This window comes from Anomaloglossus baeobatrachus, chromosome 2 (assembly GCF_048569485.1).
Source record: "Anomaloglossus baeobatrachus isolate aAnoBae1 chromosome 2, aAnoBae1.hap1, whole genome shotgun sequence".
NCBI classification, from domain to species: domain Eukaryota; kingdom Metazoa; phylum Chordata; class Amphibia; order Anura; family Aromobatidae; genus Anomaloglossus; species Anomaloglossus baeobatrachus.
Genome location: NC_134354.1, coordinates 758,662,183 through 758,676,860, shown reverse-complemented (window position 1 = coordinate 758,676,860; position 14,678 = coordinate 758,662,183). Strand labels below are relative to the sequence as shown.

Here is a 14,678-nt window from a genome sequence, read left to right as displayed (position 1 = left end):
AGGGGGGTGATTTGAAGTTTTGTGTATTTTTTTATTGTTTTAAATTTTCTTTTACACTTTTTATTGATTTTAATAGTTTCTTTAGGGGATTTGAAGCTGACACACTCCGATCTCTTCTGCTGTTCAAAGTGATGATTAAGGACTGGTCTGAAAAACAGAAATACCCATCTCCTGAGCACCGGCGTTCACAAGAACTACACCATGACGGTGACAGCAGTCATCTCATGACCCCTGGCTGTCATGACAGCCCACCGGTATCCCATGATAATGTCACAGGGCCGCCGATGGGGGCGTGAATGTCCCTGCCGGCTCGCGTTAAACCCCACTGTCATAGATTGACAACAGGATTTAACTAGATCCACACGCGCCTGTTAGCTGCACATGTCAGCTGAACAGATCAGCAGACGTGCGGGGAAATATGCGGGCTCGCTACATGAGCCCGCATCAAATGAACATACATAATCAATGACGTACCAATGCATCAAAAGTCATGAAGGGGTTAAATAGTGAGCGGCTTGCAAGCAAAAGGTACCCAAAAAATGAACATGCTACATCTTTTAACTGCTTCCCGGCTTGCTTTCAAAGCTTGAAATGATAGAACGGTGGAACATGTGCACAGCATGTTATTTTTACATTGCTGGACATTATGATCGTTCTTTGTTGCGTTTTTTTAGCACTTTTTCAAGAAAAACATGTCGTGTGCACATAGCCTTAGACCACAAACATTTTTTACCCCCCCAAAAAATAAATCTTTCCCAATTATTGACAGCATGCAGATTAACCTTAAAGCACAATAGGGGCATATCAATATGATCAGAGTGCATCAACACCCCCCCATGCCCTACCAGGCATTTTTGCCCGTGGCTTCAAGGTTCCATTTCACATTGATCTCACAGTTGATTACTTCAAGACAGGTATCTATTTGATTGTTATGTGGCGCCCTGGGCAAGCCAGGGGTCACAGGTCATGACACCACCACACCCTACACCCCAGATAGGTACACCAAAGCTACACAAAAATCCTTGTTGCCTTCCTCCAGGGGCTGATGTTCACACCAGGGGGTGGGCCAGGCGGTTGGCTCCACCCACCGAGGAGTTCACAGCCCTGGAGGCGGGAAAACCAGGCAGATAAGCTAGGGGAGTGAAGGAGAAGGAAGTGGTAGAGGAGCAAGTGAGAGTAGTGAAAGTGAAAGTAACATTTAAGAAAGCCTGAAGTTGGTCCGGGTGTGTGCCCCGGACTGAGAACAGCAAGGTTAGCAGACGGCGGTGACTGTCTGTAGGAGAGGCTACTTGGAGGTTACCGAAAGGACCGTGGACGGGTGGTGGCCCGGCGGTACCGGAGCGGTATACGAAGAGCAGTCAGCACCATTGGCAGGGGCCTTTCGGATCCCGGCAAGGCTAGGAGTCGCCGTGAATTTGCCAAATCCGTCAGTGAAGGGGACCTCTGGGTCTCCCAACAACCAAGTCCCGATTGAAGGCAACAGTCCAACCGTTAGACAGAGACACCGCCACCGCCAGAGCACCAGTCTCTCAGGGCCAGCGCCTGCGGGCAAAGTAGGGCTCCTCCGGCCCATATCCAAGTCGGGGAGCGGGTTACCGGTGGGAACCCATCGCTACCAACATTATCTCAGGTGCAGGAAAAGGGACCGTCACCGTCAACTACTGGGGAAAAGCAACTGCAGCCGTCTGTGGGAACCATCTTTCCAGCCGTGTGTTTTACCGAGAACTGTGTCCCTGTCTCAGGCTGAGTGAGTACCACAGTGCCGTGAGGCACAGCGCTGCCCCCGCGTCCCTGCACCCCGCCAAGTCCTGCACCGGCCCCGCCATCCCTCATAACCCACCTCATCACTGGGCCCCGGGACAACTACCCCCTACCCACGGAGGGGAGAATCAACAACTTTGCTGCTCCCTGTCACCGCTCCCGGGATCCCCATACAGAGCAGCGGTGGTGTCCACACAATCACCACAACCGTGGGTGGTGTCACGGACAATAAACCATCCCAAAAAACAATCCCCTTTCACTCACGGGAGAGGAGCGCCGCTCGAGTCCCCGGGATCCGGCCCATCGCTCGAGCCACCGAGCAGCAGCAGGCCGCAGCAGCAGCGGCAGCCTGACCCGAGCAGTGGGAGAGCGCGGCGTCCCCTCCTCCGCCCGCGACAGTTACACTTGGACCAAAGCAGCCATACCAGTAATTTCAGTAGTAAAAATGCCCTGGCATATCCCTTTAAGGATATTTGCACCTGTAGCAGTGTTTGGTACATCTTTGATACTGTATCTCTGGCACTGTTGAACGGTTTGGCAGCATCTCTGATATAGTGTATATATCGCATATGTGGCGCCCCTGAGCCTCTGGCACATCAATTAAGGTGCGGTATCCATCTCAGGTAAGGGGGGGGGGTAATCACCAGTGTTGCACATTCACACTCTACACTGTGTTCCAAATTATTATGCAAAAAATATTTTTTCATATTTTCCTAAATTAGCTTTATGAATTGCAGTCATTGTTATTTTCCAGTCAGCTACTATTCGAGTATAATTGAAATGTTTTTGATCAGACTGCCTATGAAAACAGTATATTTTTAAAAATAATAAACACTCAAAATGCACTCAAAATGCATATTCCAAATTATTATGCACAGCAGAGCTTTCAACCTTTTTATTTTTATTTTGAAAAACAAAAGGGTCAATTGTGAAATTATAAGCATTATCAGCTTATTACAAAATGAAATTAAACAGTTTTCAAGTCAAAACTTAATTCTAGGTGTTGTTACATTTGCACATAGGGCTCCTTGTTCAAAAGAAGCTTCTGAACTCTCTCGTCCATTGAGTTTGTCAGTTTTTGGATGGTTTGTGCGTCAATTGTTTTGCATGTGGACAGAATATCCTCCCAGAGCTGTTGCTTAGATGTGAACTGCCTCCCGCCATCATAGACACTCCTTTTGATGATGCTCCAGAGGTTCTCAATGGGGTTGAGGTCAGGGGAAGATGGTGGCCACACCATAAGTTTGTCCTCTTTTATGCCTACAGCAGCCAGAGATGCAGATGTGTTATTTGCAGCATGAGACGGTGCATTATCATGCATGAAAATGATCTTGCTGCGGAATGCACAGTTCTTCCTCCTGAACCATGGCAGGAAGTGCTGTTTTAGAAACTCCACATAGATTATGGAGTTCATCTTTACCCCTTCAGGGATCCTAAAGGGGCCGACAATCTCTCTCTCCATGATTCGAGCCGAAAACATTACTCCACCTCCTCCTTGTGGCACCTTAGCCGTGTTTTCATGTGGTGTCCATCAACCAGCCATCCTCCACTCCATCCATCTGGACCATCGAGCATTGCATGGCACTCATCGGTGAACAAAACAGTTTGGAAGTCAGTCTTCATGTATCGTTTGGCCCACTGGAGCCGTTTCTGCTTGTGTGCAGTGGATAGAGGTGGCGACAGGATGGCTTACGCACAGCTGCAAACCTCTGAAGGACCCTGCTTCCTGTTGTTCGGAGGACGTTAGAGGCACCAGCAGCTTCAAAAACTTGTCTGCTGCTATGACCAGGCATTTTAGCAGCGGCTCTTTTAACCTGATGCAATTGCCTGTTGGAAAGAGTCCTCAATTTTTCCTTATCAGCACGCACACGTGTGTGCTGGGAATCAGCTACATACTTCTTGATTGTGCGACGATCACGATGAAGTGTCTTGGCAATGTTGATTGTAGTAATGCCTTGACCTAAATACTCCACAATTTGTTGCTTCTCAGCAGCCGACACATCCTTTTTCTTTCCCATTTTGGCAAAAAATGTAGGCTGCTTAATAATGTGGAACAGCCTTCTTAAGTAGTCTTGCCTTTATTTGGACACACCTGCCAAACTAATGTGCACAGGTATCTGCAATTGCTTTCAGTGATATAAAGAGCCCTGACACACATCACCATCAATGAGTTTAAATGACAAACAAAACATTTCTAACCTTCTCACTCCTAAACTCTTTTTGCATAATAATTTGGAACACAGTGTACATACAGCTAAGGAGCCGTCACACAGGGTGGGTTGGCTCAGGGTAGATAGGGGGGTGGCCAGCAGGATGCATTGGACTTCCCCGGTCACTGAAGCCAGCCACCTGGGGGGCGGGTTCTACTTGGGGGTAGAAATACGCGCTCACACTCACATCGTGGGCAGACAAGTCGGGACCATAGTTCTGACAAGACACCTCTGGAACTCTTGGACTTCATTAGGCCCAGGACTCGGAGCGGGAGCTCAGCCGGGTTCCTAACTGCTGAGGGGGACATCCTAGGAAAAAGACACTCTCTCTCTTTCTTTCTTGAAACACCGGTGGTGGCCCCTTACTTGCTTGGGATTTACCGGAGCCCATTACGGCAGAGACCAGCACCTGGGTGCAGCTTTAAATCAGTGAGTAAAAGAACCTGGAACCACAGTTGCTGACTCAGACTCTGATTAGCGATGCCGTCGCCCCGCACTCCGGCGCTTGCTGGGGATTCCCAAACCCTTTGTCATCCACCCAGAGCCTGCTCCGCCTGTGGGGAGCGACACCATCCCAGCTGCCATAACAACCGCCCCAACAAGGAATTCTGCAGCGGCGGCTAATCCCTGGCCGCATACCACAGGTGTCATGACAAACTTTTCCCAATCACCCCGCTTTCCCTTCCTTTACTGCACGCCTCAGGGCAACGGAACTGGGCAAGGCCACCCGTGACATCGCCTGACCGTACCCGCGACGGCCCACCTGCTTTGTGGGGCGCTGCACAAATACATACATGCAGGCTTCGACTGGCCCACAGGAGAGCAGGAGAATTGTGGCGCCCCTGAGGCTTCCGTCGCCACAGAGACATTGCACCTCAGCCAGAGGTGTGATGTCCCATCCTGGGTAAGGACAGGGGTAAATGTGAAGCCCCACAGGTGCTGTGTCGGTGCATTACCTTCAGGGACTCCACTCGGCTGGATCCTGTCACAGGTAGGAGATCTTCTTCTTGTCGTGACGCCACTCTCAGTATTGCGGCCAGTAGGGACCGCCACTGCAGGTTGAGGGACGCCTGGGGCTGATGGTGAGTGCAGTTAGTTGGAATAGCCTCCTGAGAGTGAGGCAAGCCCCAGGGCCCTGTGTAGGTGCGTAGAACCACAAGGCGCAGAATAACTCCACACAGGCAGAATGTCTTTCAGGGTTTTTACTCACTTCAGATGGCAGGGTGAGTAACCCGGGCGTAGCTGGGATGAACCAGGCTGGAACCAGGTATCCTTCAGGCTGACTTCTGATGGTGACTACCAACTCGCCTTCCTTAGCCCTTAGTGGTTTGGGGTAACCCCGACTTTTAGTCCCTATGGGGGTCACCCAGGGAAGTTGCTGAAGCCTCACTCCCCTTCGTTTGCCGTTTGCTTGTGGCCTGGACCAGCTCACTCCAGCTGCTTGCCTCCTGTGAGCTATGGGCCCTAACTGTGGCTACGTGGCTGCGGCTTTTGTGGTGTTGTGGTGTGGGCTTTGAGGGCCCCACACCGGCAGGTTTAGCAGGGAAAGGTGGATCTATCCCCACTCCGGGATCTGCCGCCCGTTTGGGCCTGGTTCTCCCTAGCAGTCTCCTTACTTCCCACTCTGTGCTCTCTCTCTAGCTGGAGATGGGTTTCGGGTAGCACTCCTAGGTGACCGTTCTCCCCCGTCGGTAGCCACTGCGCGGACGCTGTCAGACTACAGCAGCCCAGGGGAAGGGGTCAGCTCTCCTCGGAGCTCCCTGGACTCTGCTCTGAACCGGCTCACATCTGGGACCTTCACTGCTGCTCCTGTCAGAGCTTCACTTTTCTGCTCCTCACTCCTCCACACTCTGCTGCAGACTGTTTACTCCTCCTTCTCTTTTCCCTTTTGTGCCTGCCTACGCCACCTAGCAACCAGATTCTCTTACCACACCCCTTGAGAGGAGATGGAGGCTTTTGGCCCCCTCCACTATTCCAGTGAAGGTGAAGGCTTTTCCCCCTCCTGGGATCCCCAGGGGTCCTCTCAAAGGTACATGTGTGAGACCTGATCACTATGCGCCTGTGTACCACACCCCGGTCAGCCTTCTGGATTACCTGTGTTGTACTGTCCCCAGCATGGGTGCAGTACTCAGTGGTGCCTGACCAGGTCAGGGGCGCCACATTCCCCCTTAGTTATCACCAGCACGTCCTCGGGCTGCAAGACAACATTTTAAAATGCATAAAACATTAAAACATCGTAAAACTTTTTAAAACCACCAGGTACCATACATCACCACCCTCCACCCACAAGTCCGTTAACCCACCCAAAACCCTCTCACGTTGGCCGCGCCTTCAGCCACTTCTGGCAGGATGTAGAGGCGGCTTTCATGGGCTGGTGGTTTCAGGGTATACCTGGCCTGGTGGAGCCGCGCCTTCAGCCTCTTCTGGCAGGATGTAGAGGCGGCCTCCACAGTTGGTGCTGACCAGGTACCCTCTTTGTGGTGGAGAGCCAGGCCCCATAAACAGGCATGCTCCCTGGTTGCAGGCGAGCCAAGGCCCCATAAACGGACGTGCTCCCTGGTTGCAGGTGAGCCAAGCCCCTAAACAGGCTGGCTCTGGTGGTGGTACCTCTGGGGTAACTATGTACACTGCGAGAGTTTGTGGCTATAGCCAGTTCATAGCCTTAAGGTTTATTTCTCACATCAGTTTATGTGGGCACATTCTTGAACTTTTAAAACGTTGCAAAACAAACTTTCCAACTGGTCAAAACTTGCTGTACTTTACTTGAACTTATGCAGACTCCTCTTCACCAGGGCTTGGGCCTGTAGGGCTGCGGCACCTGTTGGTTTCTTGACCTTTTTCCTCATCTGTAGTGGTCTCATCATTAGGTCTTTGGTCTTTTCTTTCTTTATTACTGTCTTTCCTTTCTTCTTTGGGACATGGTACTACATCTAGCGCGTACCAGCCTCTTTCGCCTTGATGCAGGGTAAACTGTACGGAGTCTCCCATTTTTAAGTTTCTGCCAGGGTGTCCTCTGGGCAGATGAGCTCTCACATCTCTTCTATTGACGAAGATACCTTCTTTGATACCAGGTGCAACGATGAACCCGTATCCTGACTTCAGGCTAAAGTCTTCCACAATTCCTCTACAAAGGGGTCCTCTGACCTGTGCTTTGGCTCTTCTCAGGAACCGTTTTTCTTCTAGGTCTCTGGCCGTTATGTCATCTCTTTGCTCTGGGGATGGCGGAGCAGGTGACAACTGGTTTCGGCTACGGCGCCGTGTCTTGCGGGCTTGATTCTGCTGGGTGGCTGCTTCGCTGCTGGCAGGCTCCCAGGTGAGGTTGCTAGATAAATCTTCCTCTTCATCCCAGCGAGAATATGGCAACATCTCCGGCTCTGGGCATGGATCCACTGCTGATGGCTCCTGAGTCAGCTCCTCAGCTTCCTGGCCTCCCCTCCCCCTTAGTTCTTCTGAGCACTCCTTTGGTGGCAGTGCTGGGGATGGACTTTCTTCAGCAGGCCCAGGCAGGGATCTTTTTGGCATGATTGCTGCAGGAGTCGTCTTGGGGGTATGCGGAGGGAGTATGTACTGGTCCACCAACCATTGTGGAAACTTGGCCTCCATGTCAGCCTTCAGCTGCCAGTATGCGGGGTCCTCCCCCAGCGTGGGCTTTCCAGCAGGGACCTCTTTGGACTGGGGAGCGGTGTCTGCTCTGGCCTTGCAGGCCGGGGTAAACAAGGGTACGTCTGTCTTTTCTTGGCGGGCCGCGCCCGATATGGCGGCGGCCTGGTCTTGGCGGGCCGCGCCTGGCATGGCGGCGGCCTGGATGGGCGTTTCTGGCGCAGCTTGGATCGGCGTCGCAGCTGCGATGGGGTCTTTGCAGGCTGGGCTGGGCGTCGCTGCAGCGATCTGGGCTTGGCGGGCCGCACCTGACGGGGCTGCGGCCTGGTTCAGCACCTCACTTGCGGCGCGGATGAGCGTTGCGGCTGCGGTGGGGTCTCGGCGGGCCGGGCCTAGCATGGCGGCGGCCTGGGTCAGCGTCACACCTGCGGCGTGGATGAGGGTCGCGGTGGCAGCCGGTTCTTTGCGGGCCGGGCAGGGCATCGCTGCAGGGACCGGGTCTTGGTGGGCCGAGCAGGGCATCGCTGCGGCGGCCTGGGCTTGGCGGGCCGCACCTGGCGTGGCTGCGGCCTGGCTCAGCGTCGCCGCGCCGGGCGCCTCTTCAGGGACTGCGGGCGTGGCAGCAGGGGTCGGGGCATCCGGGCCGGCAGGGGTAATACTGGACTCACCCATCGGTGGCAGCATCGGGGTCTGAGTCGTTGCCACTCGGTCTGGCGCTCGGCGCGCGGCTCTCCCTTCATAGGCCTGAACCGCGGCAGCCATCTCCAGAAGTTCCATGCGTTCTTCTCTGATCTGCTCCACGACCCGGGTCTCCAGTCGGTCGCAGAACTGGGCCAGCTCCCGATACCACCAGGCAGCGGAGCCCGGTTCTGGGTTTCTGCGGTCAGACGCCATTTCTTCTGCGCCGTCTTCTGCACGATTTCCCAGCAGTGGACTCGTCGTTGCCTCTAGTAGCAAGCTGTTCAGTTTCCGCTCTGCCTCTTTCAGCAGCTCCTCTCCCAGCAGCAGGCTTCTGGCTCCCTTTCTGTCCCGACGTCTCTGGACGCTTCCGCTCTCTTCACAAGCGAGGTCAGAACTCTGCAGGGGATCTCTGGGTAGCCACACCTCTTCGTGGGCGGTAACTTCTCCCAGCGCGGGCTGCTGTTGTTTTTCAGCGCGCTTTTCATGGTGGCAATATGGCGGCGCTTCCAATTTTTCAAGCGGACCGCCCAGGCACATGGTCACCTGTCTGAACAGGTCTAGTCCTTATCCTGTTCGTGACGCCAGATGTGAAGCCCCACAGGTGCTGTGTCGGTGCATTACCTTCAGGGACTCCACTCGGCTGGATCCTGTCACAGGTAGGAGATCTTCTTCTTGTCGTGACGCCACTCTCAGTATTGCGGCCAGTAGGGACCGCCACTGCAGGTTGAGGGACGCCTGGGGCTGATGGTGAGTGCAGTTAGTTGGAATAGCCTCCTGAGAGTGAGGCAAGCCCCAGGGCCCTGTGTAGGTGCGTAGAACCACAAGGCGCAGAATAACTCCACACAGGCAGAATGTCTTTCAGGGTTTTTACTCACTTCAGATGGCAGGGTGAGTAACCCGGGCATAGCTGGGATGAACCAGGCTGGAACCAGGTATCCTTCAGGCTGACTTCTGATGGTGACTACCAACTCGCCTTCCTTAGCCCTTAGTGGTTTGGGGTAACCCCGACTTTTAGTCCCTATGGGGGTCACCCAGGGAAGTTGCTGAAGCCTCACTCCCCTTCGTTTGCCGTTTGCTTGTGGCCTGGACCAGCTCACTCCAGCTGCTTGCCTCCTGTGAGCTATGGGCCCTAACTGTGGCTACGTGGCTGCGGCTTTTGTGGTGTTGTGGTGTGGGCTTTGAGGGCCCCACACCGGCAGGTTTAGCAGGGAAAGGTGGATCTATCCCCACTCCGGGATCTGCCGCCCGTTTGGGCCTGGTTCTCCCTAGCAGTCTCCTTACTTCCCACTCTGTGCTCTCTCTCTAGCTGGAGATGGGTTTCGGGTAGCACTCCTAGGTGACCGTTCTCCCCCGTCGGTAGCCACTGCGCGGACGCTGTCAGACTACAGCAGCCCAGGGGAAGGGGTCAGCTCTCCTCGGAGCTCCCTGGACTCTGCTCTGAACCGGCTCACATCTGGGACCTTCACTGCTGCTCCTGTCAGAGCTTCACTTTTCTGCTCCTCACTCCTCCACACTCTGCTGCAGACTGTTTACTCCTCCTTCTCTTTTCCCTTTTGTGCCTGCCTACGCCACCTAGCAACCAGATTCTCTTACCACACCCCTTGAGAGGAGATGGAGGCTTTTGGCCCCCTCCACTATTCCAGTGAAGGTGAAGGCTTTTCCCCCTCCTGGGATCCCCAGGGGTCCTCTCAAAGGTACATGTGTGAGACCTGATCACTATGCGCCTGTGTACCACACCCCGGTCAGCCTTCTGGATTACCTGTGTTGTACTGTCCCCAGCATGGGTGCAGTACTCAGTGGTGCCTGACCAGGTCAGGGGCGCCACATAAACACTGATTCACAGGCATATTCACACTACACCCATTGTTAGGCACACACAGGGACAGGGGATAGTGGCAGCTACCCCGAGGCTGCATGCTGGGGGCCGTAAGACCCATCTCTTCTCCCATAGGGTGGGGCCTAGCAACTGGGAAGGTGGGAGGAGCCAACAGAGTGTAGAGCAGATACAGGAAGTTCAGTAGTGAGTTTACCTCAGAGAGTGAGATAGGAGAGAAGCAGAGTAGTCTGTCAGGAGGAGTTGGAAGGAGAGAGAGAGGTTGATACCTCAGAAAAGCAAGAGTGAAGCTTCCTGGTGGAGACCCTGGGGCCCAGCTAGGCCCAGGTGACACCACAGACAGTAAAGAAGGGATTCCAGGGCCACAGACGGCTTTCAAGCTTGTGGCCTGTTCCACTAAGTCCATCGGGTGGAGGGATCAGGCTGTATACAGGGGACGGTCCCTAGAAACTGGAGGAAAAGAAGTCATTTCCAAAAGTGAACACCGAGGCCCAGGGTGGTTGCAAGCGCCCAAGGCCACATCCCACTGTAGAACCCCTGGGAAGAGGGCAGAGTTCCATTCAGGCAAGCTTTCTTGTCCAGAACCTATAGTGGAGGCCAAGACAGGTTTATCCAGAAAAGTCAAGGCTTTGAAGACAGTCGAGGGAAGAGACACAACTAAGTGGTGCACCGGCATTTACTCCCAGAACTACCCGGGATCGGCGGAGGTCCCTGACAGGGAATTCCACCACACCAGTGGGCGGCCAGTTTGCTACAGCCATGAACCAGTGAGTAAAACCTTGAAACTGCACCCCCTGGTGTTGCCTCCATTATTTCGCCGGCACTGCCCCATCTACAACATCACCATAGACTTTAATAAGCTTCAACGGTTGCCCCGGGGTACCGCTCCACCTGTGGGGAGCAGGACCATCCAAGCTGCCATTCCACCAGCTCCGGAGGCCCCATACAGCAGCGGCGGCTTAATAGCCGCAAACCACAGGTGGCGTCACGAATATAAACTTTATTAATAATCACCCCCAACACCACCGCCATATTAGTTGACCCCGCCAGGGTCACGGAGTCGGGCCCCGCCACCGCTGACTACCCCTGGACTAGTCCGGCCCGGCACCGGGTGTCCCAGAGCCCTGGGGTGGGCAGGTCAGAATCCTCTGGTGGGCCCCTTTGTAGTAGTTTGTCAGTTGCCCCCCAAATATGATCAGTAGTTGGCACAATATACTTTTTCACTATATACAAAAGCAGCATCTCATCATTAATTTTACAAACTACGCAATGTATTATTATATAGAAGCATAGATACATGTGTGAATGTAATAGTTGCATGTAGTTGATCAGTGGGCCTCCAGAGTCAATGTTACTGGTGGACCCCTGCCACCCCAGACTGACACTGCATATACATGCAGTATGTATACATATGTATGTGTTTGTGTTCTCCAGTTATTTAGAACATTAGCCATTATGTGAAGCCTTAAAAGGGAATATTCTGCCTTTACTGGCCAGTCTGTTCATGAAGATATACTTTTATACACCCATTACCCAGACCTGTCTGATATATAGGAACCCGCGCTTACATTACAAACTGCAACATCTGCCGCAAAATTCTGTTTTCCGATCTCGCTGTCTGCAGCTTTGTACTGATCCCAGGCACTAACCTAAGAGACTGTGAGATATAAAAAGTATAATTAGATGAAGAGTACAACCAATCCCAAGGTAGTAAACAGATATTGTGTTTTCACCCTTCGAACAGATGGTGCTTCCAGTAAGAAATGGCTTCCAAAACCGCTGACATCCCAGCCAAAGCCCTATCTCAGCAGGGACGCAGAAGACGTGCCTCCTCCGTAGTGTATTTTTATTCATTTTATGATGCCTACCGTATGTTCTTTTGCCACCAGATGCTTATTGTTAGATTGTTAACACCTTTTATGGTGAGTTTTTATAATACTTACAATGCATTTGAATTTGATGCAAGAATAGAGGAATTGTGTATAGTTTCAAGACTTCTGGGTTCAAATAATCTCTGCTGGTCATGAGATTGAATGGAATGAACACATATGTTGATTTTTAGACAGTCTTCAATAAAGTGGGTAAAGCTGCCAGTATTCCAGTCATCATTTCACATTGCATTTCAGTTGAGCAAACATTTTCAAAGGACCCTGGTCTAGTGACCTCATTGGTAATTCATGGCCGGGGACAAGATCCCTGTCACGGGTGTGTCACGCTCGACAGACAGTCCTGTAGTTTCCGGCTGTAGAAGGTCGCAGCATTTGCCTACACCAGCTGCTCTCTGACTTTTGCCTATTTTTCCTGCTTTGGGTTTATCCCTTTCTTTTTAGGACCCTGCAGATTTCCTCACCTTTTCAGCTGTTAATCTTCAGCACTTCCCGTCGTGTCTTTAAATGCTCTCATTCCCCCTTACTCTGTGCTGGTGATAGGTCTAATACCCTTTACTTCAGTGAAGCAGTAAGCCTGTATTTGTCGCGGGCGGAGGGGCCGTGCTCGCTACGCTCGGGTCCGGGGCTTCTGCTGCTGTTTGGTGGCTCGAACGGTGGGCCGGACCTGGGGACTCGAGCAGCGCTCCTCGCCCACGAGTGAAAAGGGGTGGTTTGTTTGGGGAGATAGTTCGTGACGCCACCCACGGGTCGTGGTGATGATGGGCACCACCGCTGCTGGTTACGGGGATCCCGGGAGCGATGGCAGGTAGCAGCTAGGATGTTGGTTCCCCCTCCGTGGGTAGGGGTTAGTGATTCCGGGGCCCGGTGATGATACGGGGAGGCAGGGTAGCTGGGGTGCAGGGTTGCGGAGGCAGCGCGGCGCCGGATGGCACTGTTGCACTCACTCAGGCATAGATTCACAGAGTCACTGGTAAACAAAACGGCTGGATGGACGGGTCCCGCAGCCGGCTGCTGGGTCTGTGCTCTCCCCGGACAGGTTGATGGCGGCTATCTTTCCCTGCACCACTGTAGAACTGTACTGACTGCGATGGTTTCCCAACGGTAGTCCGCTCCCCGGCGTGTATGTACCGAGGGAGCCCGTTTTGCCCGCAGGCGCTGGCCCTTGGATCTCTAGCCTATGGCGGTGGCTTTCTATCCTCACAGTGTGGACGGTAGCCTTCTGTCGGGACTTGGGTGTTAGGGAACCCCTGAGGTTCCGCTCACTCTCAGATTTGACCTTTTCGGCGGCTCCTAGCCTGGTCGGGGTCTGATGGCCCTGCCTTTGTGCTGGATGCAGATCTGTTCCCCGGTTCGATACCGTCGGGCCACCGCCCGTCCCCGGTCTTACGGTTCCACCGACCTGCACCCACTCCTGCAGACGGCCATCACCGTCTGCCGACCTTGCTCACAGTGCCTGGGCTCCGTCCCAGACACCAGCAGTTCCTCTCCTCTCCACTTCACTACTCGACTCCAACTCTGAACTTCGACTGACTGCTTTTTCCCGCCTCCAGGCCTGTGAACTCCTCGGTGGGTGGGGCCAACCACCTGGCTCCACCCCACCTGGTGTGGACATCAGCCCCTGGAGGGGGCAACAAGGATTTTTGTTTGACTGTTGTTACTATCCAGGGGAGGGGGTGTGGGCGGTGTTGTGCCTGTGACTACCTGACTAGTCCAGGGCGTCACATTCCCCTTGGTGAAATGCAGATTGTCCGCGGGCTGCCCGTCCATCACCGGTTTTATTTTTCCGAAAAATATAAATAACAAACAACAACAAACAATAACATTATGCATACTTCTTTAAATGTTCCCTGACGGGAGGTACTTTCTTAAACGTTACTAACCGGATAAAACATTTTTAATAATAACGGACGGGTTCATGGTCTTCCGCTCTCCCACCCAAGCAACCTGCACCTTGATGCTGCCCATAAGAAACGGGCAGTACCCCTTTCACCCTAGTCCAGGTCCAGGTCACCCGAACGGGAACGGGCACGGTATCTCGCACTCGGCTGTCATTTCAGGGGCCCCACGTCCAGGGGGACCCCTGACCCCCAGAGGATGGTCACCGGTCCTGGTGGTGACCGGACCCCAGCCTACTCTGCTGCGGGTCCTTCCTCTAATCTGCCTCTCTGGAGGCGGCAACGGATTCTAGCCCACAAACTATTTACAAAACCACAAGTTCGTGGTTGGCCTGCTAGTTCTCGGCCTTGTTCATGAGTTGTCTCTCATGTGGGCATGGGACTTAACAGTTTCAACAACACCAGTCCCAATGGGAACAACTGCTCTTTTCTTAACGGACGATAATCAGGTGAGGATTCGGTTAATTGGTGCTCATGTCCCAACGGGGGACAACTTGGTTGCAACGGAGGACAGCTGCCTTACTTGAGATCGCCTTCCTCATACGCCTCCTCCAACTCCACATTCGGACGGCATGGTGGGGGAGGGGACTGGGACCGCATCTGTACACTGCGGCCTTCCCTCTGCTTTACATCCAGGGCAAACCAGCCCCTCTCCCCGCAATGTCGGGTGTAGGTCACCAGGTCGCCCATTTGCAGGTCACGACCTGGGTGGCCCGTTGGGAGGTGTGAATTCACATCACGGCGAGCCACAAATACCTCGGCCTCCAGGCCCGGTTCGTAGACGAAGCCAAATCCCCGTCGAGGGTCG

General features: G+C 53.5%; 1 protein-coding gene across 1 annotated transcript in view; it reads left to right on the top strand.

The window, feature by feature from the left end:
* The window catches only part of C2H11orf97 (chromosome 2 C11orf97 homolog), a 250,799-nt gene extending 238,830 nt beyond the window's left edge, over positions 1 to 11,969 (top strand). The window contains exon 6 of the mRNA XM_075334677.1: positions 11,831 to 11,969. Coding sequence (XP_075190792.1) covers positions 11,831 to 11,925 — 95 coding nt within the window. The 3' untranslated portion in view covers positions 11,926 to 11,969. The remainder of the gene's footprint in view (positions 1 to 11,830) is intronic.
* The last annotated feature ends 2,709 nt before the right edge of the window (positions 11,970 to 14,678 follow it).